General features: G+C 43.6%; 1 protein-coding gene across 1 annotated transcript in view; it reads right to left on the bottom strand.

The window, feature by feature from the left end:
- myo1d (myosin 1D) overlaps positions 1–27,420 on the bottom strand; it is a 98,724-nt gene that overhangs the window by 62,823 nt on the left and 8,481 nt on the right. The window contains exons 2-5 of the mRNA XM_084154089.1: positions 3,805–4,013; positions 2,824–2,917; positions 446–611; positions 282–335 (exon numbers count right to left, since the gene is read on the bottom strand). Coding sequence (XP_084010215.1) covers positions 282–335; positions 446–611; positions 2,824–2,917; positions 3,805–4,013 — 523 coding nt within the window. The remainder of the gene's footprint in view (positions 1–281; positions 336–445; positions 612–2,823; positions 2,918–3,804; positions 4,014–27,420) is intronic.

The following is a 27,420-nucleotide window of genomic DNA, read 5'->3' as shown; positions in this document are numbered from 1 at the left end:
ATGAGACCAGACCAATGGAGGGTGAAGTCCGTTAAGAATGGGTAGTTTATGGAGTGAGAAATATGGATGTTTATTTGTGGAGTTAATGGGGTGAGAAGATGGATATATATATTTTCAACTGACAGCATGGAGCTGTAAAATCTATGATATCACCATGCCTTTATGATTAACACAGTCACAAACCATCTGGTCTGTATAGCAGCTTATGGTGGCATCAGTCTGGCGTGTAACACACACACACACACACACACACACACACACACGTAAACGCTTACACACACCTGGTAGAATGAGTGGAAGCTTCTCTCCCCCTCCTGCTGGAAGATGACTCTGGACTGTAAGAGAAACCGATTTAGTTTAATTGATTCAGAGTGAAATATAATTTATCTTTATCTATAAAGGTGATCTCATTGGGAATAAAACAATTCTTTCTAGCGCCCCCTACCTTCTCCAGCAGGTAGTTGTTGATGTGGCCCCCGATGGGATCTCCCTTGAAGTCAAAGTTTATGTCCATGTACTTGCCGAAGCGGCTGGAGTTGTCGTTGCGGTTGGTCTTGGCGTTGCCGAAGGCCTCTAGGACACAATTGGATTTCAGCAGCATGTTTTTCACCCTGGAGAGAGAGAGGCAACAAATGTTCTCAGTGATACTAACACAAAACTACAGTTTTACTCCTTTAAAATGGCTACAGGGAAGATGTTGTGGGTCAAGGGCAATATATTCAGCACTAAAATGCCATTAACAGCCCTATTTCTGGGATTTTATTACGAGCGGTGTGTGCCAAACATATGCGTGTCATAAGGAGGGTTATAAAGCATTCATTCAGCTGAGCTTTGATCTTTGAGCCAATGTAGAAATGATAACAGGGGTAATAACTAGTAATGACCTGATAGGCAGGGGTGTAGTGCTGCCGGAGTGCGGAGGAGTGACGCTCCCTCACTTTTTTCAATTTGAAAATACACAGAGTTAGAATGACAAACCAAACAAATATGTATAGCAGCCTAGAGGTAAATGGTTGGTTTCTTCCCTGTCTTCTCTGGCGAGAACGATGAAGAACTGTAGGCTACGTGTATGCACTGCGGAGGCCCATCGTAAGATCCCCCTGCTCAAGAAAGCACATATACAGGGCCGTCTGAAGTTTGCCAATGAACATCTGAATGATTCAGAGGAGAACTGGGTGAAAGTGTTGTGGTCAGATGAGACCAAAATCGAACTCTTTGGCATCAACTCAACACGCCGTGTTTGGAGGAGGAGGAATGCTGCCTATGACCCCAAGAACACCATCCCCACCGTCAGACACGGAGGTGGAAACATTATGCTTTGGGGGTGTTTGTCTGCTAAGGGGACAACTTCACCGCATCAAAGGGATGATGGACGGGGCCATGTACCGTCAAATCTTGGGTGAGAACCTCCTTCCCTCAGCCAGGGGATTGAAAATGGGTCGTGGATGGGTATTCCAGCATGACAATGACCCAAAACACACGGCCAAGGCAACAAAGGAGTGGCTCAAGAAGAAGCATATTAAGGTCATGGAGTGGCCTAGCCAGTTTCCAGACCTTAATCCCATAGAACATCTGTGGAGGGAGCTGAAGGTTCGAGTTGCCAAATGTCAGCCTCGAAACCTTAATGACTTGGAGAAGATCTGCAAAGAGGAGTGGAACAAAATCCCTCCTGAGATGTGTGCAAACCTGGTGGCCAACTACAAGAAACGTCTGACCTCTGTGATTGCCAACAAGGGTTTTGCCACCAAGTACTAAGTCATGTTTTGCAGAGGGGTCAAATACTTATTTCCCTCATTAAAATGCAAATCAATTTATAAAATTTTTGACATGCGTTTTTCTAGATGTTGTTGTTGTTATTCTGTCTCTCACTGTTCAAATAAACCTACCATTAAAATTTTAGACTGATCATGTCTTTGTCAGTGGGCAAACGCACAAAATCAGCAGGGGATCAAATACTTTTTTCCCTCACTGTACATCCTCCAAACGCCGGCTTCTCTGGCATTATCACTTAAATACACCACAGGTACGTGCTAAATTCCCGTGGCAACGCGTTCCATGTGTTCTCCTGTATATCTTCTATAGGTTATCCTCTCTCTCTCTGCACCAAATATTCCTGTTGTTAAGTACAACCTCACCCATTCTTTTCCTGCCCTAACCTTCAACTAGGGTTGGGCGGTATCCAGATTTTCATACTGTCATACCGTTTCTGTACCATGCCGGTGTATATGGTATTATGGAATGTGCACACAAGGGGGCGCTATTTCAAAACAAATAAAAAATGTCTGTGCTGTAACCAAGAAGCTTGATCTTGACATCTAGCAAGTTAGCAAACCAAATGCATAGTTGGAGCCCTGAGCTGGATATCATTTATTTGACACCTTAGATTTGTTTTGTTATAGTTATATTTCACTTATAGTTAGTTATAAGCAGTGGCGTAGCACGCACCCCCGTAAGGCGGTATTTTTTTTAACGGTATTGAACATTTTGAAATACCGCGGTATACGGTATGAACGGTATATTGCCCAAGCCTACCTTCAACCAATATTCCTCTTATCGCATGGCAAGCAACGCACTCTTACTAAAAAATGTGTCCCGAATGATCACATTCTCGATGGCGATAGAGGCATTTCTTCTCCATCTAGCAGAAACACTCCCAGTGCATACCACGGGTGATTTGGTGACAACTACCTTGACCTTTAGTTTATCATACTCCTGGGAATGCAAACAATTTCTGATTACTTCTGCATTCACAGGTCTTTAGTATGGACATTCTGAGAATGTTAAAATGGCAACTTCCCACAGAAGAATGGCAGAATTTCTCACCTTTCGACCTCAGCTCTTTGCCCGGGGTTTGTGATAGCAGCAATGTATTGCATGATGTATTTGCTAGCTTCTGTCTTTCCGGCACCACTCTCCCCTGCAATGAAAAAATTTAACGATTTTTGTTATAAAGTGCCAGTGAATCCAATAAGAACCTCTAAATTGTCATCTACATTAACACAGGCTTCTTTAGGGTGAGTTTTGGGATTTATGCCTTTTGATACAGAATATTCCTCTCTTCACCACTAAGTGGCACTTTATCAACTAAATAGTTTCACCATGCTGTCACAGTTCGTGGCCACTTCAATGTTTTCTTAGAAAGAAGGTGACGAATTGGTCCTGCTATTTTCATATTGATTTCCCCAAAAGGCTCGCCAGCGAAATGACAAACTCACATTACTCCAGACAGAAAACATTAGAGCAAAAGTCAGACATGACATCAATATTTTGAGAGAATATTTGACACTTTAAAGCTACATTTTCAAACAAACACTAAAGTTGGCATCCAGGAAGACATGACTTGACCTGAACCAGTGTTATGTACGGGTATTACTTCTTACATTTACATTTACATTTTAGTCATTTAGCAGACGCTCTTATCCAGAGCGACTTACAGTTAGTGAATACCTTTTTTTTTAAAATACTGGCCCCCAGTAAAAAATGGCAAACGCCATGCTCTATCAACTGAGCTACATCCCTGCCGGCCATTCCCTCCCCTACCCTGGACGACGCTGGGCCAATTGTGCGCCGCCCATGAGTCTCCCGGTCACGGCCGGCTGCGACGGAGCCTGGATTCGAACCAGGATCTCTAGTGGCACAGTTAGCACTGCGATGCAGTGCCTTAGACCACTGCGCCACTCAGGAGTTCTTATAAGCATGCATGAGCCATTATAATCTCCTACTATGTTGTGTATTTCTATGCTCCAATTAATTCAATAGACAAAATTGATTTGATTGGACGTTTTTGGGGGCTTCCCCCGTTACCTGAGATGACGATACAGGTGTCCTTGTTCCTCCTCTTCATGGCTTTGTAAGCTGCGTCTGCGATGGCAAAGAGATGTGGCGGTCGCTCGTACAGCTCCCGGCCCTTGTACTGCTCTATGGTGTCTCGACCGTAGATGTTCATGGCGCGGTAAGGGTTAACCGACACCACCACCTCGCCGATGTAGGTGTAGATACGGCCCTTCTCAAACCTGCAGCCACATGAGACAACGAGCATTGTCAACTCATCATCATCTCACCTGACAACAAGATGCTACACTGCTGATTCATAAGATCGCCTTACCTCCATAACTTGCTACATTTGCACACACTGTATATATATTTTCTGTTGTATTTTTTGACTTTATGTTTTTTTACCCCATATGTAACTCTGTGTTGTTGTTTTTATCGCACTGCTATGCTTTATCTTGGCCAGGTCGCAGTTGTAAATGAGAACTTGTTCTCAACTGGCTTACCTGGTTAAATTAAGGTGAAATAAAAAAAATAAAAAAAATGTTACAGGAAATGGACGGGTACATTTCTTTCAACATTTTGGAGGAGAATGTATACACTTTGAAAAAGGCACATATTTAAAACATATTGTAATAACGGCACTACAAATGCAGGTCAGAAGTGCAGGTATTTCAGTCAAATGTAACATTTTAGCACACAAAAAAACAGCAGAGACTATACCAGGTCATGTTTGGACAACCAAGCAATCGGCTCTCACTCTCATCATAACCCTTGACTACCCTTTATGACTTTGTGCAGAGGTAACATAATCTAGCACTGAGCAACAGATTACATTAGTTCCCTGCTCTCTATGTAAGACTATATAAAAATAAAAGTTTTATTGTCACATACACCAGATAGGTGCAGTGAAATGTGTTGTTTTACAGGGTCAGTCATAGTAGTATGGGGTTAAGTGCCTTGTTCAAGGGCACGTCAGATGTTTCACCTTGTCTGCTCGGGTATTTGAATCAGCGACCTTTCGGTTACTGGCCCAATGCTCTAACTGCTAGGCTATCTGCCGCCCTATCTAAACAAAGAGGACCTCCATCACTGTAGAATGATGCATCCCTCTCTATATCTCAATCCCCCCTTCAACACAACAATGCTTCAGACACTGATAGCTTTCTATACTGATCTGCAGCCTAGGAGGAATGCATGTATGCATGCATGGATGCTACCAGGAACATGGTCTTGGTAGGTCCAACTCCAAGGGCTACACCATTATGCAGCATAAGACACTGATCCTAGAGCTGTGCAGAACGCAGAGAGAGGAGCTGACTGGGGCTGATCTGGGCCTTCTCTCTCTCTGCCTGCCTCACTTCCTTCCTCCTCTGGACCAGGGTCTCTCCCCCTATTCAGAAGAATAGGGCCTTTCTTCTCAGCTGCACCCCGGCCAAGCCTACCTCTGCTTTGGCCTCTGGGTTCCTCCTGGCGGCCCTGGGTTCCAGGAGCCTACACTAACAGACATTGGAATACAGCTATACAGCTTCAGGATGACTGCTTTTCCAGACTGTGAAACTCTGTATTTATGTATTTATGTGATATAGCCAGGTAAGTTACTAAGACAATATCCCATTTTACAGTATTTCAAAGACCTGGTTTTCGTAATTAAGATCTTAGGACAATAATCACCTTTGCTACAGCACTGCCCTTTGTGCAGAGTCCCTGGAAAGAAACCTTGGCTTCTGATGAATATGGACTTTTGGCTTGGTAATCTCTACCTACAGTCAGTGAAATGATGGGGATTTTCCGATTTATATAATGTTTTTGGAATCCTGTTTGATTGTATATCAGATAAAGCAACCAATTTTGTGTTGTTAGATATAAGCCTATTGATATTGTCATGATGTGCTGGGCATTGGTCATGCTTAAAATAATAAACACTGAACTGAGCAACATACAAACATTGACAGAGCAATTGAGGTAAGCCACAACATACACACAATGGTTGTTGAAGAACTGGCCAAACACACACAGAGCTGATTGTAATCTAATCAGTGTTCCAGCTGACACACCGAGACAGACAGACAGACAGACAGACAGAAGAGCAGAGAACGACGGCTTTAGATATTAAATGAGAACTGAGAGAACAAATGAAAGAGGCCGAGAGCTTAATTAAAGTACACATTAGAGTACACTACAATCAATCTCTACCCCAACAACCACAGCTAATTCTCTGACAGGTCAACACAGGCGGTGATTAGCTCATTCTCCTGCAGCCAGCCATGTGTGAATGTCGTCATGTCACGCGCCACTGGGCATGGGTGACACCGAGACGCTGTGCTCGTGTGCCCAGGTTGGCATCGTGTGCCCATGCCCGGGGACCTGTGGAAGTGGTGGGCAGGCTGGTAGCCTGGCAGGCTGGCTGGTGGCACCTCCCCTGGCACTAGATAAGGAGCCATTGTGCCATCCTCCAGGGCAGAACGCTGTTGTGTGCACTGCCCGCTCCATTGTTCAGACGTCAATTGGGGGTCTTTGTCTGAGAAGCACAGATAGGCCTCCTTTCCCCTACATAGCCTTGGCCAACACAGTGAGCTGCCCACTTAAAGTGCACGTGTACAATGTCATCTGGAGGAATGTAAACAATGAACTACCAGTTGGGAGTGTTCCATCTGTGGCTGTGATCTCAGCTGGTTAGAAGGAGTTACATTTACATTTAGCAGACGCTCTTATCCAGAGCGACTTACAAATTGGTGCATTCACCTTATGATAGCCAGTGGGACAACCACTTTACAATGTTTTATTTTTATATTTTTCTACTTTTTAAATTCTTAATTTCTTCTTTAAAAAAAATTGTTTTGGGGGGGTGGGGTGGGGAGAAGGATTACTTTTATACTATCCCAGGTATTCCTTAAAGAGGTAGGACAGAGTTGACAGAGTTGACAGCAAAATCGCTGAATGCGAATCTACATAATGCAAGGTAGGCTACTATAGACCTAACAGGTTTCAGACAATACGTGGGAGGTCCAAAATCACAGTGTTATCGAGAACATCACTAAGGAGTGTCATTTTGTCATTGTGGTTTGGTTTCCATCCACACTCTATAATGCCATATATGGTAGCGAAAAAACACAATCATCATCTGTTTGCGGTACAACCGAACAGTCGATTGGGTAAACAATGTTCCACCCAAACAGTCCGTCAGGCCGTTTCAACAATACAGACAGTGTCCTGGTGTTTTCCTAACCTCTGGGGCTTTTACAAATATACATTATGATTCATGTCCTAATCCATCATCATCTCTTCTTGATCAGAGGGCATCTGTGCAAAGACAGAATCAATTGTGCGCATTTTATGATGAGAGAGACATCTGTGGGAGAGTGTGTGTGAGAACACTGGATGACTCCCCCATCTGGTTCAGCGAGTCTCATTCCGGGGGATTTCAGTAACAACACAGAGAGATTATTTAAAAAATAAACAAAACAGACTGAGTGGAGTGGGAGTCTAGGCTAAACGTTGTGTGACTGTTTCTGGGAGATTGAGAAACGTTGTGGGTCCGGGCTAGGGTCTTTAGAAAAACTGGAGGTGGGTGGGAGGGTTCTATGGCAACTCTAGCGTCAGAGCTTGAGGGTGTAGATGTCAGCATTTCTCAGCGCTCCTCCCCTCTCTCCCTCCCTCCTTCTGTCCCTTCTCCTCCGGTTTCCCGGCAGCTCTAGGGAGGGGTCCTGCTGGAGGGAGATGAAGGCTGTGGGCCATGCCAGTCAAACACTCTTCAACTCACAGCTGGGCCCAGAGCAGAAAGAGGGAGAGAGGGAGGGTGAGAGCTAGAGAGAGGTAGAGAGCGAGAGAGTCCAAAAATGTATGCACTTACCAGGATTGGGGTCAATTCTATTTCAATTCCAGTCAATTCAGGAAGTACACTAAAATTCAAATTCTCTTCAATGCTTTTCAATGAGGAAAACATTTACATTTGAATTGGAGTTCGGTTCACTTTTTTTTTTAAACTTACGACTGTAAGTCACTCTGGATAAGACCATCTGCTAAATTACTCACATTTAAAACATGAGAGAGACCAGAGAGAGACAAGGAGAGACCAGAGAGTGAGAAAGGGAGAGACCAGAGATAGACCAGAGAGAGAGACCAGAGAGAGAGAGGGAGAGAGAGAGGGAGAGACCAGAGAGAGAGACCAGAGGGAGAGGGAGAGACCAGAGAGAGACCAGAGAGAGAGACAATGAGAGACCAGAGAGTGAGAGAGGGTGAGACCAGAGAGAGACCAGAGAGAGACCAGAGGGAGAGACCAGAGGGAGGGAGAGGGAGAGACCAGAGAGAGAGAGGGAGAGACCAGAGGGAGAGAAAGGGAGAGACCAGAGATAGACCAGAGGGAGAGACCAGAGAGAGACCAGAGATAGACCAGAGGGTGAGACCAGAGAGAGACAAGAGGGAGAGACCAGAGGGAGAGACCAGAGGGAGGGAGAGGGAGAGACCAGAGAGAGAGAGAGAGGGAGAGACCAGAGGGAGAGACCAGATAGGGAGTGGGAGAGACCGGAGAGAGAAACCAGAGAGAGAGAGAGGGAGAGACCATAGAGAGAGGCCAGAGAGAGAGCCAGAGAGACCAGCGGGAGAAACCAGCGAGAGGGAGAGAGAGACCAGCGAGAGAGAGACCAGCGAGAGACCGGAGAGAGAGAGAGAGAAACCAGAGAGAGAGACCAGAGCGAGAAACCTGAGAGGGAGAGACCAGAGAGGCCTCCTTATACAGTACAAAAAGAGGAGGAGGGATACCCTTTGAGCTACACCACAAGCTAGACAACAAACAATCAATCAATCTCAAGAGCTACCCTGGGCTTTGAACTTGTTGAGCCACTGTAATGTCTACTTCAGTATGAATGTCAGTCCCTACCCCCCCTCAGAACGGAATTACAAGCCGAAGCAAAGCATATAACCGCTGGTCCCAATCTTGTTTGGGTGGGTCTTTTATGGTTATTTGTCAGTGGTTAACTAGGGTGGAGAGCAATTTTCTCACTCAAGTTTAGTTTCAAGTTTTATTAGTCGTATGTACAGGATACGCATGGTATACATCGACCAATGAAATGCTTACTTGCAGGTTCCTTCTCGACAATGCAACAACAATAAGAAATAAGAAAATATACGAAATACACGTTTACCCGTGTATTTGAAAATAGCCACGGGGTGATTTTTCGATACCGTCAATACTGTTTAAACTAATTATTTGTAGTTTTTCAATCAATTTCAATATTTGTAGCTATTTTTTAAGTACCTGCAGTCCACTTGTGCAATACGTTAGGAGATAAAGCAGATCGAGTTCTTCATTTCACCTGTCACATTATGAAGATTACTGTAGTTCCCCTGAACAGGTGAGCCAGTCACGTGTTTGTTTGTAAATAGCACAACGGGAGAAAGTGGGAGCAGGTGAGTCCTATTGACGGGGGTCGCATTTTATATTAATATATGTCATTTAGCAGACGCTTTTATCCAAAGCGACTTAGTCATGCGTGCATACATTTTTGCCCCGAGAAAAGTCAACAGTGATTTTTTTGCTTCAATAGAGTGATCAGGGACGTGCAACTATAGTTTTCCTTAACAGAAAATACATTAGCACAACACATTCAGCAGAAAATAGCTTCATTTTCATCAGATGACAACAGATGTGCAACGCTATTTTTTGCTGGCAGCCACACAAGTAAAATGAGCTTACAATTAAAAAGCAAGGTATTTTTTGCAAAAACTATGCATGGCCATCATATTTCTAATGTTTATCATAGAAAGAATGTAGCCAGCTACATTTCCTAATGTTTTGCTTAAAGTTAACCTTGCATTTTACCAGAGAAAAGTAGGCTGGCTACACCGAGAAAGTACCAGAGAAATCAGTTAATGTAGATACACATCAGTCAGAGCGCTCCAGAGAAATGTAGCTACACATCAGTCAGAGCGCTCCAGAGAAATGTAGCTACACATCAGTCAGAGCGCTCCAGAGAAATGTAGCTACACATCAGTCAGAGCGCTCCAGAGAAATGTAGCTACACATCAGTCAGAGCGCTCCAGAGAAATGTAGATACACATCAGTCAGAGCGCTCCAGAGAAATGTAGCTACACATCAGTCAGAGCGCTCCAGAGAAATGTAGATACACATCAGTCAGAGCGCTCCAGAGAAATGTAGATACACATCAGTCAGAGCTCTCCAGAGAAATGTAGATACACATCAGTCAGAGCGCTCAAGAGAAATGTAGCTACACATCAGTCAGAGCGCTCCAGAGAAATAGTAGATCTCTGCTGATAGATAAGAATTCACAAACAGGCATTCTGAGTGGAGAAGTGCAACTGAACCACAACATTAGTCTGATGCAGGGCAGAAATTACAATAAGAAGCATTTTAAATCTGTGTTTACAAAAAAGTAAGTGGCTGAATTAATAAGGTGGCGGGGCTTCATATTGTGTTAGCTTTCTGCCGTGTTTGAGAAGTCAAAGCCCTTTGGATGAGTTATCTTTTGATTTTCTATATTTTTTTCTCCTCTCTGTTCTTGGTCAGGACTTTGACCTGGCCAATCCAAAACACAAATCTTCTTTCTCCTGAGCCATTCTTTGGTAGATTTGCTTGAATGCTTTGGGTCGTTGTCTTGTTGGAAGACCCATTTTCAGCCGAGCTTTAGCTCCTTGACTGATGGCCTGACGTTCTGTTCAAGAATCTCCTGGTATACCTCAGAATTCATGGTTACCTTAATGATGTGGAGTCGTCCAGGTCCAGAGGAGGAAAAGCAGCTCCAGATCTTAAAAATTCCCACCACCATGCTTGACTGTTGGGATAAGGTTATTTTGGTGGTAGGCTGTGTTGAGTTTTCCCAAACATAGCGGTGTTGATTGTGACCAAAAAAGGTTCATTTTGGACTCATAGGTCCAGAGAATGGACTTCCAGAAACCTTCAGGTTTGTCTAGGTGGTCTCTGGCAAAGTTAAGACGGGCAGTTTGGTTCTTTTTTGACAGCAGAGGCTTCTTCCTAGCAACCCTCCCATTAATGGCATTTCGATTCAGTGTTCTTCTTATTGTTGAAGCATGCACAGTTAACTGAGATGCAGCAAGGGAGGTCTGCAAATCTCTAGATGTTATGTTTGGGTTGGCTTTTACCTGATTTATTTTTGTTCTTGTGGCTCTTGGGGATAATTTGGAAGGGCGTCCACTTCTAGGCCGAGTTGCTGTCATGTTAAATGCTCTCCATTTGTAAATGATTTGCCCCACAGTGGACTGATGGAGCTCAAACCTTTTTGAGATGATTTTATAGCCTTCCCCAGACTGATGTGCTCTCACTACCCTCGTCCTGATGTCCTCAGATCTCCTTTCCTCTCGGCATGGTGTGCTTTGCATTCACCTGGATGGGTAACACCAAACTGACCAGGTTTCTTATCTCTTTTTATCAGAGTCCCGCCCAAACTCTTTCCTAACGATCTCTCCTTTAATTGGTGAATTTGGTAGCTAATTATTTACCCACCTGATTCTACTTACCTACTTGATTTAACCAATGCAACTTAGGGTTCACTTATTTTTGCACCTGCACTAATTCCTTTTTAATTTTGTTTTTCTACTACACGCATGATTTCCTCTACACCAACTTATGGTATTGGTAAATATAAACCTGTTATGTCAGATCAAAAAGACTGGTTCTGATTAAATGAAGATTTCATGGTAAAAACTGAAAACATCTGTAATTGCACAAGGGGTTAACATACTTTCAAGCAGCACTTCCTTCATTTACATTACATTTAAGTCATTTAGCAGACGCTCTTATCCAGAGCGACTTACAGTTAGTGAGTTATTTTTGTATATATATTTTTTTCATACTGGCCCCCCGTGGGAATCGAACCCACAACCCTGGCGTTGCAAACGCCATGCTCTACCAACTGAGCTACATCCCTGCCGGCCATTCCCTCCCCTACCCTGGACCAATTGTGCGCCGCCCCATGGGTCTCCCGGTCGCGGCTGGCTACGACAGAGCCTGGATTCGAACCAGGATCTCTAGTGCCACACTGCGCCACTCAGGGGACCCTTCAGACAAGCAAGTGTGGGGCCTCCCGAGTGCCGCAGCGGTCTAAGGCGTCACTACAGACCCGGGTGATCAGGAGTCCCATGCGCACAATTGGCCCAGCGTCATCCAGGTTATGGGAGGGTTTGGCCGGGGGGGCTTTACTTGGCTGATCGCGCTCTAGCGATTCCTTGTGGCGGGCCGGGCGCCTGCAGGCTGATCTCGGTTGTCAGGTGGACAATGTTTCCTTCGACACATTGGTGCGGCTGGCTTCCGGGTTAAGCAGGCGGGTGTTAAGATTCGCGGTTAGGCGGGTCATGTTTCGGAGGACGCATCACTCGACCTTGCAGCGATGAGACAAGATCGAAATTTGGGAGAAAAAAAAAGACAAGCAATTGTGACAGAAGTTTTGTTATCTGAAGAGATAGCCTTGAATTGTACATCTTGTCTCGTACAATCATTGGTTCCTGTAGGTGCTGTTTAGAGATATGAGGGGGAGAAGGTCATGACCCCCTCCTCAGACCTTTTGGCAGAACGCCCAGAATATATTAGATAAATTAAGATAGGAGACGGTGCCAGTCACATGCAGGAACCAAACGTTAATGATTAATCAATGATGAATAATGAATATTGTAAATCATGCAAATCTAACTTGACTGTGTAAGCAATATATAAGAGAACTAACGGGACTGCCCCGAGAGAGCTCCCGACCGACATGTACTATGGTGCATTAAGTTTGTTGGAACCGCTCCAGCTTGCTGTTAATAAAGAATGATTAATTTAAGTTTGTCCCTGGTGGTAATTTCCACGACACAAGCAAGCCTCAAAACTTTGTTAATTTGCATATTTTCACATTCGCTTGTAAAATGTCCATGTCCAAACTTGCCAAAAAAGGCATTCGGTAGCTCCTACATACAGTGGGGAGAACAAGTATTTGATACACTGCCGATTTTGCAGGTTTTCCTACTTACAAAGCATGTGGAGGTCTGTAATTTTTTATCATAGGTACACTTCAACTGTGAGAGACGGAATCTAAAACAAAAATCCAGAAAATCACATTGTATGATTTTTAAGTAATAATTTGCATATACAGTGTATCAAATACTTGTTCTCCCCACTGTATATACTGTATGTATAACTTTATGAGCTGGAAAGCCTGTCTTTGCAATTCGTTTATGTTCATTTGCACTCTTTAGCAAGCAGCCTCCATGGAAATTCGCTATTATTTGTGCTAATTTTCGTAGCATTCTGGTAATAGATGCCCAATGGCCTTTTTTGCGGGGTTTTTTGGCGTCCACTTGTGTACTTCGCTGGTAATACCGTAAATCCCAGAATGAGAGGACGATATGAAAATATGGATACCGCCCAACCCTATCTAGTAGCAGCAGTTGTGATGTGTGTGTGTAGCATGAATGTATGTGTGTGTGTGTGTGTGTATGTCTGTGTGGGCGTGTGCATGAGTGAGTGCATGTGTGCTAAGGTGTGGAGAATCAGAGCAGGTGGTCAGTCCAGTTCAAGTGTTCAGCAGTCTGATGGCTTGTAGATAGAAACAGAATGAAAATCCTTAAAAAGACAGATAAAGAGAAGAATGCAACCTAACGAACCTACGTAAATAACATGGTGGTCCTAAGAGACCTCTTTAAACCAAATAGCCTCTAGAGCCTATCCCCTAGACACTTGTGTACAGCTGAAAGGATTGGAATGGCATATAAAAAACAGGGCAAGGTGGAGTTGTTACCATATTACTTCATCATTCCAAACCTTCAGAAGATGCCTAGGGGTAAAAGGAATAGGACACAGCCACAGTGTTATCACCAAGGATCCAATATAATAGACAACACAACACTTGCTGGCTGGCTGTTATCAGTGACTGTGACCTTGTTGGGGATTTCCAGTAATCAAGACAGGGATAATCGCTGGCTGTTCCAATTTTCTCTCTTCCCATGAATTTACCACCAAACAGTGTTCTGCTGTCTCTGTTTAGTCTGATTGCATGATTTACAGCTTATCTAGCCCAGTGCATGCTGGGTACGACCTCTCAGGGATGACGGTTTTTTTACCACTTTTATGGGGCTGTTTCAGAGTGAGAAATGGAAAATGGTGATTCAGGGATAATTTAAGTTTGTTTACATGAAGTTAAGGGTTATTTAAGGCCATTTTGGGTGATTTCAGCCATTGCTATTTTACAGGAAGTCATAGTTCTGGAAAAATGTTTGATTCCATTGAAGAGATATTCACTTCAAAAATGCCCATTACTGGTCAATTCATAGATATAAAACACATATTTAGTCACAGGTATCAACTGACAAATCTCCAAGATCTAGACATTGCCAAAGACTTTGATAATATGAACGACAACTACGAGTCAAAGTACATACTATATCTGATCCGATACAAAATGTTATCTTATGGCCTACTGCCAATCACACCTGAATGAAGCAACCCTAGCATGGATCCCGATCACTCTCTTTACAGCCAATGGGCCTCCTCCTTCTCCTTCAGTTCTTGTCAAACATCTAAGGACTGCATTAGGAGATTTTCCATTGCTTTGTAAACTGTTCCTTAGTGCTAAACAGAAGCTCCTAGCTCCCACTCCAGCCTGTCTGCTTGGCTGTGGAAGACCTGGGGCCTTAAACACAACACTTCCAGCCCTTGGCCCACAGACAAATCCATTTTCACTAGCACATATTGTAGGAGTGGATCTGGATTCCCCCTCTGTTACCGTAGTGTAGCTACTGGAGCACAGCTGGCGCAGAGCTGACTGGGTGAGATCACTACCTCACTCTAATGATAGCACGTCTGCAGATTTATGATAGCAATCAGATGGATTAGCAACTAGCGTTAGCGGCTCTTCCGGCTCTATAGGGGAGAGGATGCAGCTGAGAGTCCTTTACTTTTCAATGGTTTGGGACAGATGTTAGGATGTGACAGGGAAACTACAGGACATGACACACCCAGTATTGAAAGGGTGAGAGAGAGAAACAAACAAGTTAACCTTCCCATTATTATGAAATTAACCATTATTACGAGCCAATCTATGATAGCTAATATCATATGATTAGGGACATTCTCCTGACGACATGACAAGGAAAACGTCTGGGTCATAGGTCGTACGTTATAGGCCCTTCATATTATGACAATTACTGGAGGTGCCCATCCAGTCGTCATACACATTCAGTCATAAGAACACTGTATGAAATGTACAATAAAGCGCAGAGCATTTTTCATGTTAACGTATGAGATATAGCCTAGCATGTGTTCCCATGAACGTCATTGGCTCGCATCTGAATACATAGGATATGGAAGCCAGGTGTAAACAGCTTGGCTGGAGATCGGGTGGCTGACAGACAGTAGTGTTTCTTTGGGCCTCGGCCCTTTATTGTCTACTACCCTGACGAAGGAGATCACAGCCGATCCTGAGCTAGGGGAGCTCAGCGAGAGAAGAAACTATTCATTTTAATCAGATTAAAAGTTTCAAGAATTCAATAAAGATACTTCAGAGAGGAGAGGGGTGGGAGACAAAGAGAAAGGGAGGGAAGGGAGAAGTTGGGGTGGAAATATTAGAGCATACTTAGCTACCGTATAGAGATAGAGGGAGTGTGGGATAGATAAAGAGAAAGAAAGAGAAAGAGAGAGTGTCTAGGTGGGCATTCAAAAGGTGTGTGAAGTGAGCCATGCTGGGGCTGTGATCTGATCTCAGACCTGGTTGTGTGAGCCAGATCCCCCACAGTGAAGTGAGTCATGCTGGGGCTGTGATCTGATCTCAGACCTGGTTGTGTGAGCCAGATCCCCCACAGTGAAGTGAGTCATATGCTGGGGCTGTGATCTGATCTCAGACCTGGCTGTGAAAGCCAGATCCCCCACAGTGCCTTAGGGCACAGAGCCAACAGGTGGACAAGGGAACAAAAGAACTAGAGAATGACATCATCGCCCATTCCGCCCCAGCCACTACAGTCGTGGTCAAAAGTTTAGAGAATGATACAAGTATTGGTCTTCACAAAGTTTGCTGCTTCAGTGTTTTTAGATATTTTTGTCAGATGTTACTATGGTATACTCAAGTATAATTACAAGCATTCCATAAGTGTCAAAGGCTTTTATTGACAATTACATTAAGTTTATGCAAAGAGTCAATATTTGCAGTGTTGACCCTTCTTTTTCAAGACCTCTGCAATCCGCCCTGGCATGCTGTCAATTAACTTCTGGGCCACATCCTGACTGATAGCAGCCCATTCTTGCATAATCAATGCTTGGAGTTTGTCAGAATTTGTGGGTTTTTGTTTGTACACCCTCCTCTTGAGGATTGACCACAAGTTCTCAAATGGGATTAAGGTCTGGGGAGTTTCCTGGCCATGGACCCAAAATTTCGATGTTTTGTTACCCGAGCCACTTAGTTATCACTCCATCATGCTGGAAAAGGCATTGTTCGTCACCAAACTGTTCTTGGATGGTTGGGAGAAGTTGCTCTCGGAGGATGTGTTGGTACCATTCTTTATCCATGGCTGTGTTCTTAGGCAAAATTGTGAGTGAGCCCACTCCCTTGGCTGAGAAGCAACCCCACACATGAATGGTCTCAGGATGCTTTACTGTTGGCATGACACAGGACTGATGGTAGCGCTCACCTTGTCTTCTCCGGACAAGCTTTTTTCTGGATGCCCCAAACAATCGGAAAGGGGATTCATCAGAGAAAATGACTTTACCCCAGTCCTCAGCAGTCCAATCCCTGTACCTTTTGCAGAATATCAGTCTGTCCCTGATGTTTTTCCTGGAGAGAAGTGGCTTCCTCGCTGCCCTTCTTGACGCCAGGCCATCCTCCAAAGGTCTTCGCCTCACTGTGCGTGCAGATGCCTGCTGCCATTCCTGAGCAAGCTCTGCACTGGTGGTGCCCCGATCCCGCAGCTGAATCAACTTTAGGAGACAGTCCTGGCGCTTGCTGGACTTTCTTGGGCGCCCTGATGCTTTCTTCACAACATTGAACCTCTCTCCTTGAAGTTCTTGAGGATCCGATAAATGGTTGATTTAGGTGCAATCTTACTACCAGCAATATCCTTGCCTGTGAAGCCCTTTTTGTGCAAAGCAATGATGACGGCACGTGTTTCCTTGCAGGTAACCATGGTTAACAGATGAAGAACAATGATTTCAAGCACCACCCTCCTTTTAAAGCTTCCAGTCTGTTATTCTAACTCAATCAGCATGACAGAGTGATCTCCAGCCTTGTCCTCGTCAACACTCTCACCTGTGTTAACGAGAGAATCACTGACATGATGTCAGCTGGTCCTTTTGTGGCAGGGCTGAAATGCAGTGGAAATGTTTTTTGGGGGGATTAAGTTCATTTTCATGGCAAAGAGGGACTTTGCAATTAATTGCAATTCATCTGATCACTCTTCATAACATTCTGGAGTATATGCAAATTGACATCATAAAAAAATTAGGCAGCAGACTTTGTAAAAATTTATATTTGTGTCATTCTCAAAACTTTTGACCACGACTGTATACACACAGCATAATTACTGTTTGACACACACACTTAAAAAGGTAAAATGCAGCCATTTTTATCTCAATATCAAATGTAACCCGTTTCAAGAAGCTAGGCGTATGTCGCACGTCACTACTTCACAGGAGAGGCATTTGAATGTTTTTTTTGTATTCTTATTATTTTTAATCAAAATGCATATTTTGCCAGAAATGCCTTCTGGAACTTGTGAACTTTCATGTGCCTTAATAACAAACGTGTATGCCATCTGTAAATACGAATACAATTGTTAAATTACGAGCCTAGTTGTTTTAGCCACGGAAAAAGACAGGAACCTTCCCGCTAGCCATGATTGGCTGAGATAATGGATGGGCTGGACATCTACAACATGTCTATAACATGAGCTGCTCATTATGTGTAGATAATCCTTGCTACCGCAGTTTTTTGAAAGATGTAACGTTAGCCATGGAGAACTGCAAAAGTGTTGCTACTGCTCTCAACAACATTGCTGCCCAGAACTAGCATTTCGCTACACCCGCAATAACATCTGCTAAACACGTGTATGTGACAAATAAAATGTGATTTGATTTCAACTACTTTCTGCACACGGTCAGTGTGAACCGGAGTGACTTGACACAACGGGCCAAACAAGCTGTAGCTAGCTACAAACTAAACAGAAAGAACACGCTGCCATGCATATGGGTAAGAGTCTAGCTACATTTTCAGATATTACACATTTCAAATTTTGTCAGAAAGTCGTTTTCATTGCAAGTTATAACGTACTGTTAGCTAGCTAGTGAACGTTAGCTTGATGGCTCGCTAAAGTTACGTGTATGATATGTCTAGCCACATGTCTAAACAAGACTCTACTTCGCCAGATGATTACATGACCCATCAAGTTAGCCAGGTGTGTCTGGGGGTGATTACGGCCATCTGTTGTATTTCATGAACATGTGTACATGTCTAGACAAAAGTGACCCATCCACTTAGCTAATGTGGCTGGGGGGTGGTTACAGCATTTCTTTCACATGACCCATTAAATTTAGACAAGTGTGTCTGGTATGGGTGTGCCGAAACGGCCGTTTTCGTATCCGTAAACTGACAGTTGATAGTCGGATCGGTTGATACTTGTGATCAGAAAAAGTGTTTTAATATACCTAAATAGATGTTGGTAAAATACCTCCCTGCACGTTCTCACTGCAAATTAGAAGCAGCGTGCGGAGGGGTGGGTGGGTGTGTGTATCCTCAGCTTGCAGCGGGCAGCCAAGTTTACTGTCACTCACTCAGAATGCGCATTAGCGTTTCATATTTTTTCCCTACCCTTGCCGCACTTGTTAGATACAGTGCATTGGGAAAGTATTCAGACCCCTTGACTTTTTCCACATTTTGTTACATTACAGCCTTTTCTAAAATGGATTAAATTAATAAAAAGTATCAATCTACACACAATACAGCATAATGACAAAGTGAAAACAGGTTTTTCAACATTTTTTCAAATGTATTAAAAATAAAAACAGAAATACCCTATTTACATAAGTATTCAGGCCCTTTGCTATGACACTCAAAATTGAGCTCAGGTGCATCCTGTTTCGATTGACCATCCTTAGGATTTTTCTACAACTTGATTGGAGTCCACCTGTGGTAAATTCAATTGATTGGACATGATTTGGAAAGGCACACACCTGTCTATATAAGGTCCCACAGTTGACAGTGCATGTCAGAGCAAAAACCAAGCCATGAGGTCGAAGGAATTGTCCGTAGAGCGCAGCGACAGGATTGTGTTGAGGCACAGATCTGGGGATGGGTACCAAAACATTTCTGCAACATTGAAGGTCCCCAAGCACACAGTGGCCTCAATCATTCTTAAATGGAAGAAGTTTGGAACCCCCAAGACTCTTCCTAGAGCTGGCCGCCCGGCAAAACTGAGCAATCGGGGGAGAAGGGCCTTGGTCAGGGAGGTGACCAAGAACTCGATGGTAACTCTGACAGAGCTCCAGAGTTCCTCTGTGGAGATGGGAGAACTTTCCAGAAGGACAGCCATCTCTGCAGCACTCCACCAATCAGGCCTTTATGGTAGAGTGGCCAGCCAGAAGCCACTCCTCAGTAAAAGGCACATGACAGCCCGCTTGGAGTTTGCCAACAGTTACCTAAAGGACTCTCAGACCATGAGTAACAAGATTCTCTGGTCTGATGAAACCAAGATTGAACTATTTGGCCTGAATGCCAAGCGTCACGTCTGGAGGAAACCTGGCACCATCCCTAATGTGAAGGATGGTGGTGGCAGCATCATGCTGTAGGGATGTTTTTCAGCGGCAGGGACTGGAAGACTGGTCAGGATCAAGGAAAAGATTAACGGAGTAAAGTACAGAGAGATCCTTGATGAAAACCTGCTCCAGAGTGCTCAGGACTTCAGACTGGGGCGAAGGTTCACCTTCCAACAGGACAACGACCCTAAGCACACAGCCAAGACAACGCAGGAGTGGCTTCGGGAGAAGTCTCTGAATGTCCTTGAGTGGCCCAGCCAGAGCCCAGACTTGAACCCGATCAAACATTTCTGGAGAGACCTGAAAATATCTGTGCAGCGACGCTCCCCATCCAACCTGACAGAGCTTGAGAAGAATGGGAGACACTCCCCAAATACAGGTGTGCCAAGCTTGTAGCGTCATACCCAAGAAGACTCGAGGCTGTAATCGCTGCCAAAGGTGCTTCAACAAAATGCTGAGTAAAGGGTCTGAATATGTACAGATGAAGTCGGAAGTTTACATACACTTAGGTTGGAGTCATTAAAACTTGTTTTTCAACCACTCCACAAATGTCTTGTTAACAAACTATAGTTTTAGCAAGTCGGTTAGGACATCTACTTTGTGCATGACACAAGTAATTTTTCCAACAATTGTTTACAGACAGATTATTTCACTTATAATTCACTGTATCACAATTCCAGTGGGTCAGAAGTTTACATACACTAAGTTGACTGTGCCATTAAACAGCTTGGAAAATTCCAGAAAATTACGTCATGGCTTTAGAAGCTTCTGATAGGCTAATTGACATAATTTGAGTCAATTGGAGGTGTACCTGTGGATGAATTTCAAGGCCTACCTTCAAACTCAGTGCCTCTTTGCTTGACATCATGGGAAAATTGTAGACCTCCACAAGTCTGGTTCAAACGCCTGAAAAGTACCACGTTCATCTGTACAAACACTATGGGACCACGCAGACGTCATACCGCTCAGGAAGGAGACGTGTTCTGTCTCCTAGAGATGAACGTACTTTGGTGCAAAAAGTGCAAATCAATCCCAGAACAACAGCAAAGGACCTTGTGAGATGCTGGAGGAAACGGGTACAAAAGTATCTATATCCACAGTAAAACGAGTCCTATATCGACATAACCTGAAAGGCCGCTCAGCAAGGAAGAAGCCACTGCTTCAAAACCACCATAAAAAAGCCAGACTACGGTTTGCAACTGCACATGGGGACAAAGATCGTACTTTTTGGAGAAATGTCCTCTGGTCTGATGAAACAAAAATAGAACTGTTTGGCCATAATGACCATCGTTATGTTTTGAGGAAAAAGGGGAAGGCTTGCAAGACGAAGAACACCATCCCAACCGTGAAGCACAGGGGTGGCAGCATCATGCTGTGGGGGTGCTTTGCTGCAGGAGGGACTGGTGCACTTCACAAAATAGATGGCATCATGAGAAAGGAAAATTATGTGGATATATTGAAGCAACATCTCAAGACATCAGTCAGGAAGTTAAAGCTTGGTCGCAAATGGGTCTTCCAAATGGACAATGACCCCAAGCATACTTCCAAAGTTGTGGCAAAATGGCTTAAGGACAACAAAGTCAAGGTATTGGAGTGGCCATCACAAAGCCCTGACCTCAATCCTATAGAACATTTGTGGGCAGAACTGAAAAAGCGTGTGCGAGCAAGGTGGCCTACAAACCTGACTCAGTTACACCAGCTCTGTCAGGAGGAATGGGCCAAAATTCACCCAACTTATTGTGGGAAGCTTGTGAAAGGCTACCCGAAACGTTTGACCCAAGTTAAACAATTTAAAGGCAATGCTACCAAATACTAATTGAGTGTGTGTAAACTTGAAAGTTTACATACAAAGAAATAAAGCTGAAATAAATAATTCTCTCTACTATTATTTTGACATTTCACATTCTTAAAATAAAGTGGTGATCCTAACTGACCTAAAACAGGGAATTTTTACTAGGATTAAATGTCAGGAATTGTGAAAAACTGAGTTTAAATGTATTTGGCTAAGGTTTATGTAAACTTCCGACTTCAACTGTATGTAAATAAATATAAATGTGCAAACATTTCTAAAAACCAGTTTTTGCTTTGTCATTATGGGGTATTGTGTGTAGATTGAGGAGGGGGGAAAACAATGTAATCCATTTTAGAATAAGGCTGTAACGTAACAAAATGTGGAAGAAGTCAAGGGGTCTGAATACATTCCGAATGCACTGTATTATGCACATTGATAGCAAACGTCCTTGTTATGTGATTTATCATAGTAGAAGGCAGCAGCAATCTAAATTATAAAACGAGTGGACAGAGAAATAGAGCTTCACTCTATCCAATCAGAGCAGCAGGATCAATGTACAGCCCACCCTTCTCTTTATAGACAGGCAAACTAGCCAGTTGAGTTATTTAGACCACGCACATGACTGACTCAAAAACAGTGGAGCATGGAGGTGGAAACATCATTCTTTGGGGATGCTTTTCTGCAAAGGGGACAGGACGACTGCACCGTATTGAGGGGAGGATGGATGGGGCCATGTATCGCGAGATCTTGGCCAACAACCTCCTTCCCTCAGTAAGAGCATTGAAGATGGGTCGTGGCTGGGTCTTCCAGCATGACAACGACCCGAAACACACAGCCAGGGCAACTAAGGAGTGGCTCCGTAAGAAGCATCTCAAGGTCCTGGAGTGGCCTAGCCAGTCTCCAGACCTGAACCCAATAGAAAATCTTTGACGGGAGCTGAAAGTCCGTATTGCCCAGCGACAGCCCTTAAACCTGAAGGATCTGGAGAAGGTCTGTTTGGAGGATTGGGCCAAAATCCCTGCTGCAGTGTGTGCAAACCTGGTCAAGACCTACAGGAAACGTATGATCTCTGTAATTGCAAACAAAGGTTTCTGTACCAAATATTAAGTTCTGCTTTTCTGATGTATCAAATACGTATGTTATGCAATAAAATGCAAATTAATTACTTAAAAATCATACAATGTGATTTTCTGGATTTTTGTTTTAGATTCCGTGATAAAAATTACAGACCTCTACATGCTTTGTAAGTAGGAAAACCTGCAAAATCGGCAGTGTATCAAATACTTGTTCTCCCCACTGTATATAGTATGACACCCCTTCAAATTAGTGTATTCGGCTATTTCAGCCACACCCGTTGCTGACAGGTGTATAAAATCAAGCACACACCCATGCAATCTCCACAGACAAACATTGGCAGTAGAATGGCCTTACTGAAGAGCTCAGTCAAAGTTATGCCCTGCTAGAGCTGCAAGTGCTGTTTTTGTGAAGTGGAAAAGTCTAGGAGCAACAACGGCTCAGCAACGAAGCGGTAGGTCACACAAGCTTACAGAACGGGACCGCCGAGTGCTGAAGCGCTCAGTTGCAACACTCACTACCGAGTTCCAAACTGCCTCTGGAAGCAACGTCAGCACAATAACTGTTGGTCGGGAGCTTCATGAAATGGGTTTCCATGGCCGAGCAGCCGCACACAAGCCTAAGATCACCATGTGCAATGCCAAATGTTGGCTGGAGTGGTGTAAAGCTCACCGCCATTGTACTCTGGAAACGCGTTCTCTGGAGTGATGAATTACGCTTCACCATCTGGCAGTCCGACAGACGAATCTGGGTTTGGCGGATGACAGGAGAACGCTAACTGCCCGAATGCATAGTGCCAACTGTAAAGTTTGGTGGAGGAGGAATAATGGTCTGGGGCTATTTTTCATGGTTCGGGCTAGGCCCCTTAGTTCCAGCGAAGGGAAATCTTAACACTACAGCATACAATGACATTCTAGACGATTCTGTGCTTCCAACTTTGTGGTAACAGTTTGGGGAAGACCCTTTCCTGTTTCAGCATGACAATGCCCCCGTGCACAAAGCGAGGTCCATACAGAAATGGTTTGTCGAGATCGGTGTGGAAGAACTTGACTGGCCTGCACAGAGCCCTGACCTCAACTCCATCTAAAACCTTTGGGATGAATTGGAACGCCGACTGCGAGCCAGGCCTAATCACCCAACATCAGTGCCTGACCTCACTAATGCTCTTGAGGCTGAATGGAAGTCCCCGCAGCAATGTTCCAACATGTAGTGGAAAGCCTTCCCAGAAGTGTGGAGGCCGTTATAGCAGCAAAGGGGGGGACCATCTCCATATTAATGCCCATGACTTTGTAATGAGATGTTCGACGAGCAGGTGTCCACATACTTTTGGTAATGTAGTGTATATATAACACACAGAAAAATCACATTTTTGACTGCACTGGGCCCTTTAAGGATTATTGGATGACATGACACAAGGGATTCCTGACAAACCTTACTCATTCATTACAGAAACTGATTGTTATTCACATGAATGCAACATGCGTCATGTCTGTAAATAAATTGGTTTCTGGGAAATTACAGGCAGAGAGTTAATGTAGTGGAGGATGTGCTTCACCTCGTTAAAGCCAGACAGCCTTAATGGGAAGCCTAATCTGATTGGATCTATCAAGATTGAATCAAGGTCTTCCCAGACCTAGGATAGATTGCCCTGTGCAGTGAGCATATGCCAGACAAAACTGTCTATTGAATGAGTAGTACACATTCTATACAAAAGATGGGTAACTTACTGTATGACCCTACCTAATATCAAGAATGTGGACAACATAATGCGGGCCGGCCTGGAGGAAGGGAAATTGCAAGGGAAAAAGAGAGAGAAAGATGGAGAGAGAAAAGCAATGGGGGATATAAAAAGAGAAAACGAGAAAGAGAGAGTGGAAGAGAGAGGAGGCATTAGGAGGACCACAAACATGGCGCTGGACGGCACAGCTGCCAATGCACACAGTCCACAAATGAGACGTCTGTTAGACCTGGCGGACACACTACCGGTCAAAAGATTTAGAACACCTACTCATTCAAGGCTTTTTCTTTCTTTTTCCTATTTTCTACATTGTAGAATAATAGTGAAGACATCAAAACTATGAAATAACACATATGGAATCATGTAGTAACCAAAAAAGTGTTAAACAAATCCAAATATATTTTATATTTGAGATTCTTCAAATAGCCACCCTTTGCCTTGATGACAGCTTTGCACACTCTTGGCAGCTTCTCAACCAGCTTCATGAGGTAGTCACCTGGTGTGCATTCTTAAAAGTTAATATGTGGAATTTCTTTCCTTCTTAATGCGTTTGAGCCAATCAGTTGTGTTGTTACAAGGTAGTGGGGGGTATACAGAAGATAGCCCTATTTGGTAAAATACCAAGTCCATATTATGACAACAGCTCAAATAAGCAAAGAGAAACTAACATTTCCAGAACTTTGAAAGTTTCTTCAAGTGCAGTTGCAAAAACCATCAAGCGCTATGATGAAACTGGCTCTCATGAGGACCGCCACAAGAATGGAAGACCCAGAGTTACCTCTGCTGCAGAGGATAAGTTAATTAGAGTTACCAGCCTCAGAAATTGCAGCCCAAATAAATGCTTCACAGAGTTCAAGTAACAGACACATCTCAACATCAACTCTTCAGAGGAGACTGTGTGAATCAGGCGTTCATGGTCGAATTGCTGCAAAGAAATCACTACTAAAGGACACCAATAAGAAGAAGAGACTTGCTTGGGCCAAGAAACACGAAAATTGACATTACACCGGTGGAAATGTGTCCTTTGGTCTGGAGTCCAAATTGGAGATTTTGGTTCCAACCGCCGTGTCTTTGTGAGACGCGGTGTGGGTGAATAGATGATCTCCGCATGTGTATTTCCCACCGTAAAGCACGGAGGAGGTGGTGTTAGGGTGTGGGGTGCTTTGCTGGTGACACTGTCTGTGATTTATTTAGAATTCAAGGCACACTTAACCAGCATGGCTACCACAGCATTCTGCAGCGATACGCCATCCCATCTGGTTTGGGCTTAGTGGGACTATCATTTGCTTTTCAACAGGACAATGACCCAACACACCTCCAGGCTGTTTAAGGGCTATTTGACCAAGAAGGCGAGTGATGGAGTGCTGCATCAGATGACCTGGCCTCCATAATCCCCCGACCTCAACCAAATTGAGATGGTTTGGGATGAGTCGGACCGCAGAGTGAAAGAAAAGCAGCCAACAAGTGCTCAGCATATGTGGGAACTCTTTCAAGACTGTTGGAAAAGCATTCCAGGTGAAGCTGGTTGAGAGAATGCCAAGAGTGTGCAAAGCTGTCATCAAGGCAAAGGGTGGCTATTTGAAGAACCTCAAATATATTTTGATTTGTTTAACACTTTTTTGGTTACTACATGATTCCATATGTGTTATTTCATAGTTTTGATGTCTTCACTAATATTCTACAATGTACAAAATAGTAAAAATAAAGAAGAACCCTTGAATGAGTAGGTGTTCTAAAACTTTTGACCGGTAGTGTATATATTTTTATGTAAAGGCGGTAATGTGTTTCAGATTACAGGGGGTTGTATTGAAATTATTGCGTGGAGACTGGCCTTTTCATTGCTGGAGAGCAAGAGAGAATGAAGTAGACATTTTTCAGAAAATACTGTATATTAATGATGTTATTATTCTTTTTGGCCGATATTATACTGATATTTGACTCCAAGTATCGATTTGTTAAAATACTGTAGATAGCGTTAGCTAGCGCTAGTCGGCTGTACCTGCGCTAGTACTCCGGTATTTTTTATCCTATTCTTGGGTTGCATGTTTTGAACGTTCGTTATGGACTGATGCCCGACTGAGCATTCTACTCAATGCATCCTCAATGAGCGCTGATGAGGATTTCATCAAAAGTGCATTACAGTGACTTGGAAAAACAATGACATTCAAAAGGAAGCAAATAATGAACAGGAAAACCTTTTGTCATCATTTTGATGTCACCAGATTTACTTTAGATGCAGTATAACGTTTGGGATTGAGGGGAGGCCACCGGATTTTAGCTAGCTAACATTAGCATTGCTAGCTATTTTTGACTAACTTTGCTAAATGACAACATTGACATTTGTCTGAAGTAAATTTGACGACATGATAATGATGGCAAAGTTGTTTCCTACTAAATATTTGACTACTTTAGCAATATCATCGTATTTCCAGGCACTATAGTGTAATTTAGACTAAATAGTAGTTAGCCTCCCTCCAGAATGACTGGGCTTATCACCACTTTAGGGTACCACTATGGCGTCGCCGATAGAGGGCGGCTCGAGAACATTCATGACAATAGCATGACGCGACCGAGTGACGGAGGTGCAACCTATGAATAGCTTGTTCTCCATATTTTTTAAGCTGCAATATGTTAATTTTTGGGCGACCTGACCAAATTCACATAGAAATATGAGTTATAGATCTGTCAGTCATTGTCAGCAAGTCTAAGAATTGGTAGATCGTTTATATGTGCGCTATTTCTATGTTTCCCGTTCTTAAGTTTCGTTTTTGCGTCTTTTACTTTCAGCTTTGTACACCAACTTCAAAATAGCTGACAATACAATATTTTTGGTTATGGAAAATATATTTCACAGAGGTTTAGATGGTACAATGATTCTCTACACTATACTTGCTAATTTTGTCACAAACTGATATTAGGCAAACTTTTAGAATTTGAGCAACCACAAAATGGCAGAGATTTCTGCGTAGTGCATCTTTAAATAGCGAGCCAACAAGTTTAAAAAAAAACTTTTATCCCTTTTTCTCCCCAATTTCATGATATCTAATTGGTAGTTACAGTCTTGTCCCATCGCTGCAACTCCCCTACGGACTCAGGAGAGGCGAAGGTCGAGAGCCATGCGTCCTCCGAAACACGACCCTACCAAGCCGCACTGCTTCTTGACACACTGCTCGCTTAACCCAGAAGCTAGCCGCACCAATGTGTCGGAGGAAACACCGTTCAGCTGGCCAACATGTTTTAAGCACTTTTATTTCCATGACTGAGCAAAACACATTTTCTCATGCTCTCTCAACCCTCTGC

This window comes from Coregonus lavaretus (genome assembly GCF_964263955.1).
Source record: "Coregonus lavaretus genome assembly, chromosome: 1".
NCBI lineage: Eukaryota > Metazoa > Chordata > Actinopteri > Salmoniformes > Salmonidae > Coregonus > Coregonus lavaretus.
This window is presented reverse-complemented; position numbering and strand designations above follow the sequence as displayed.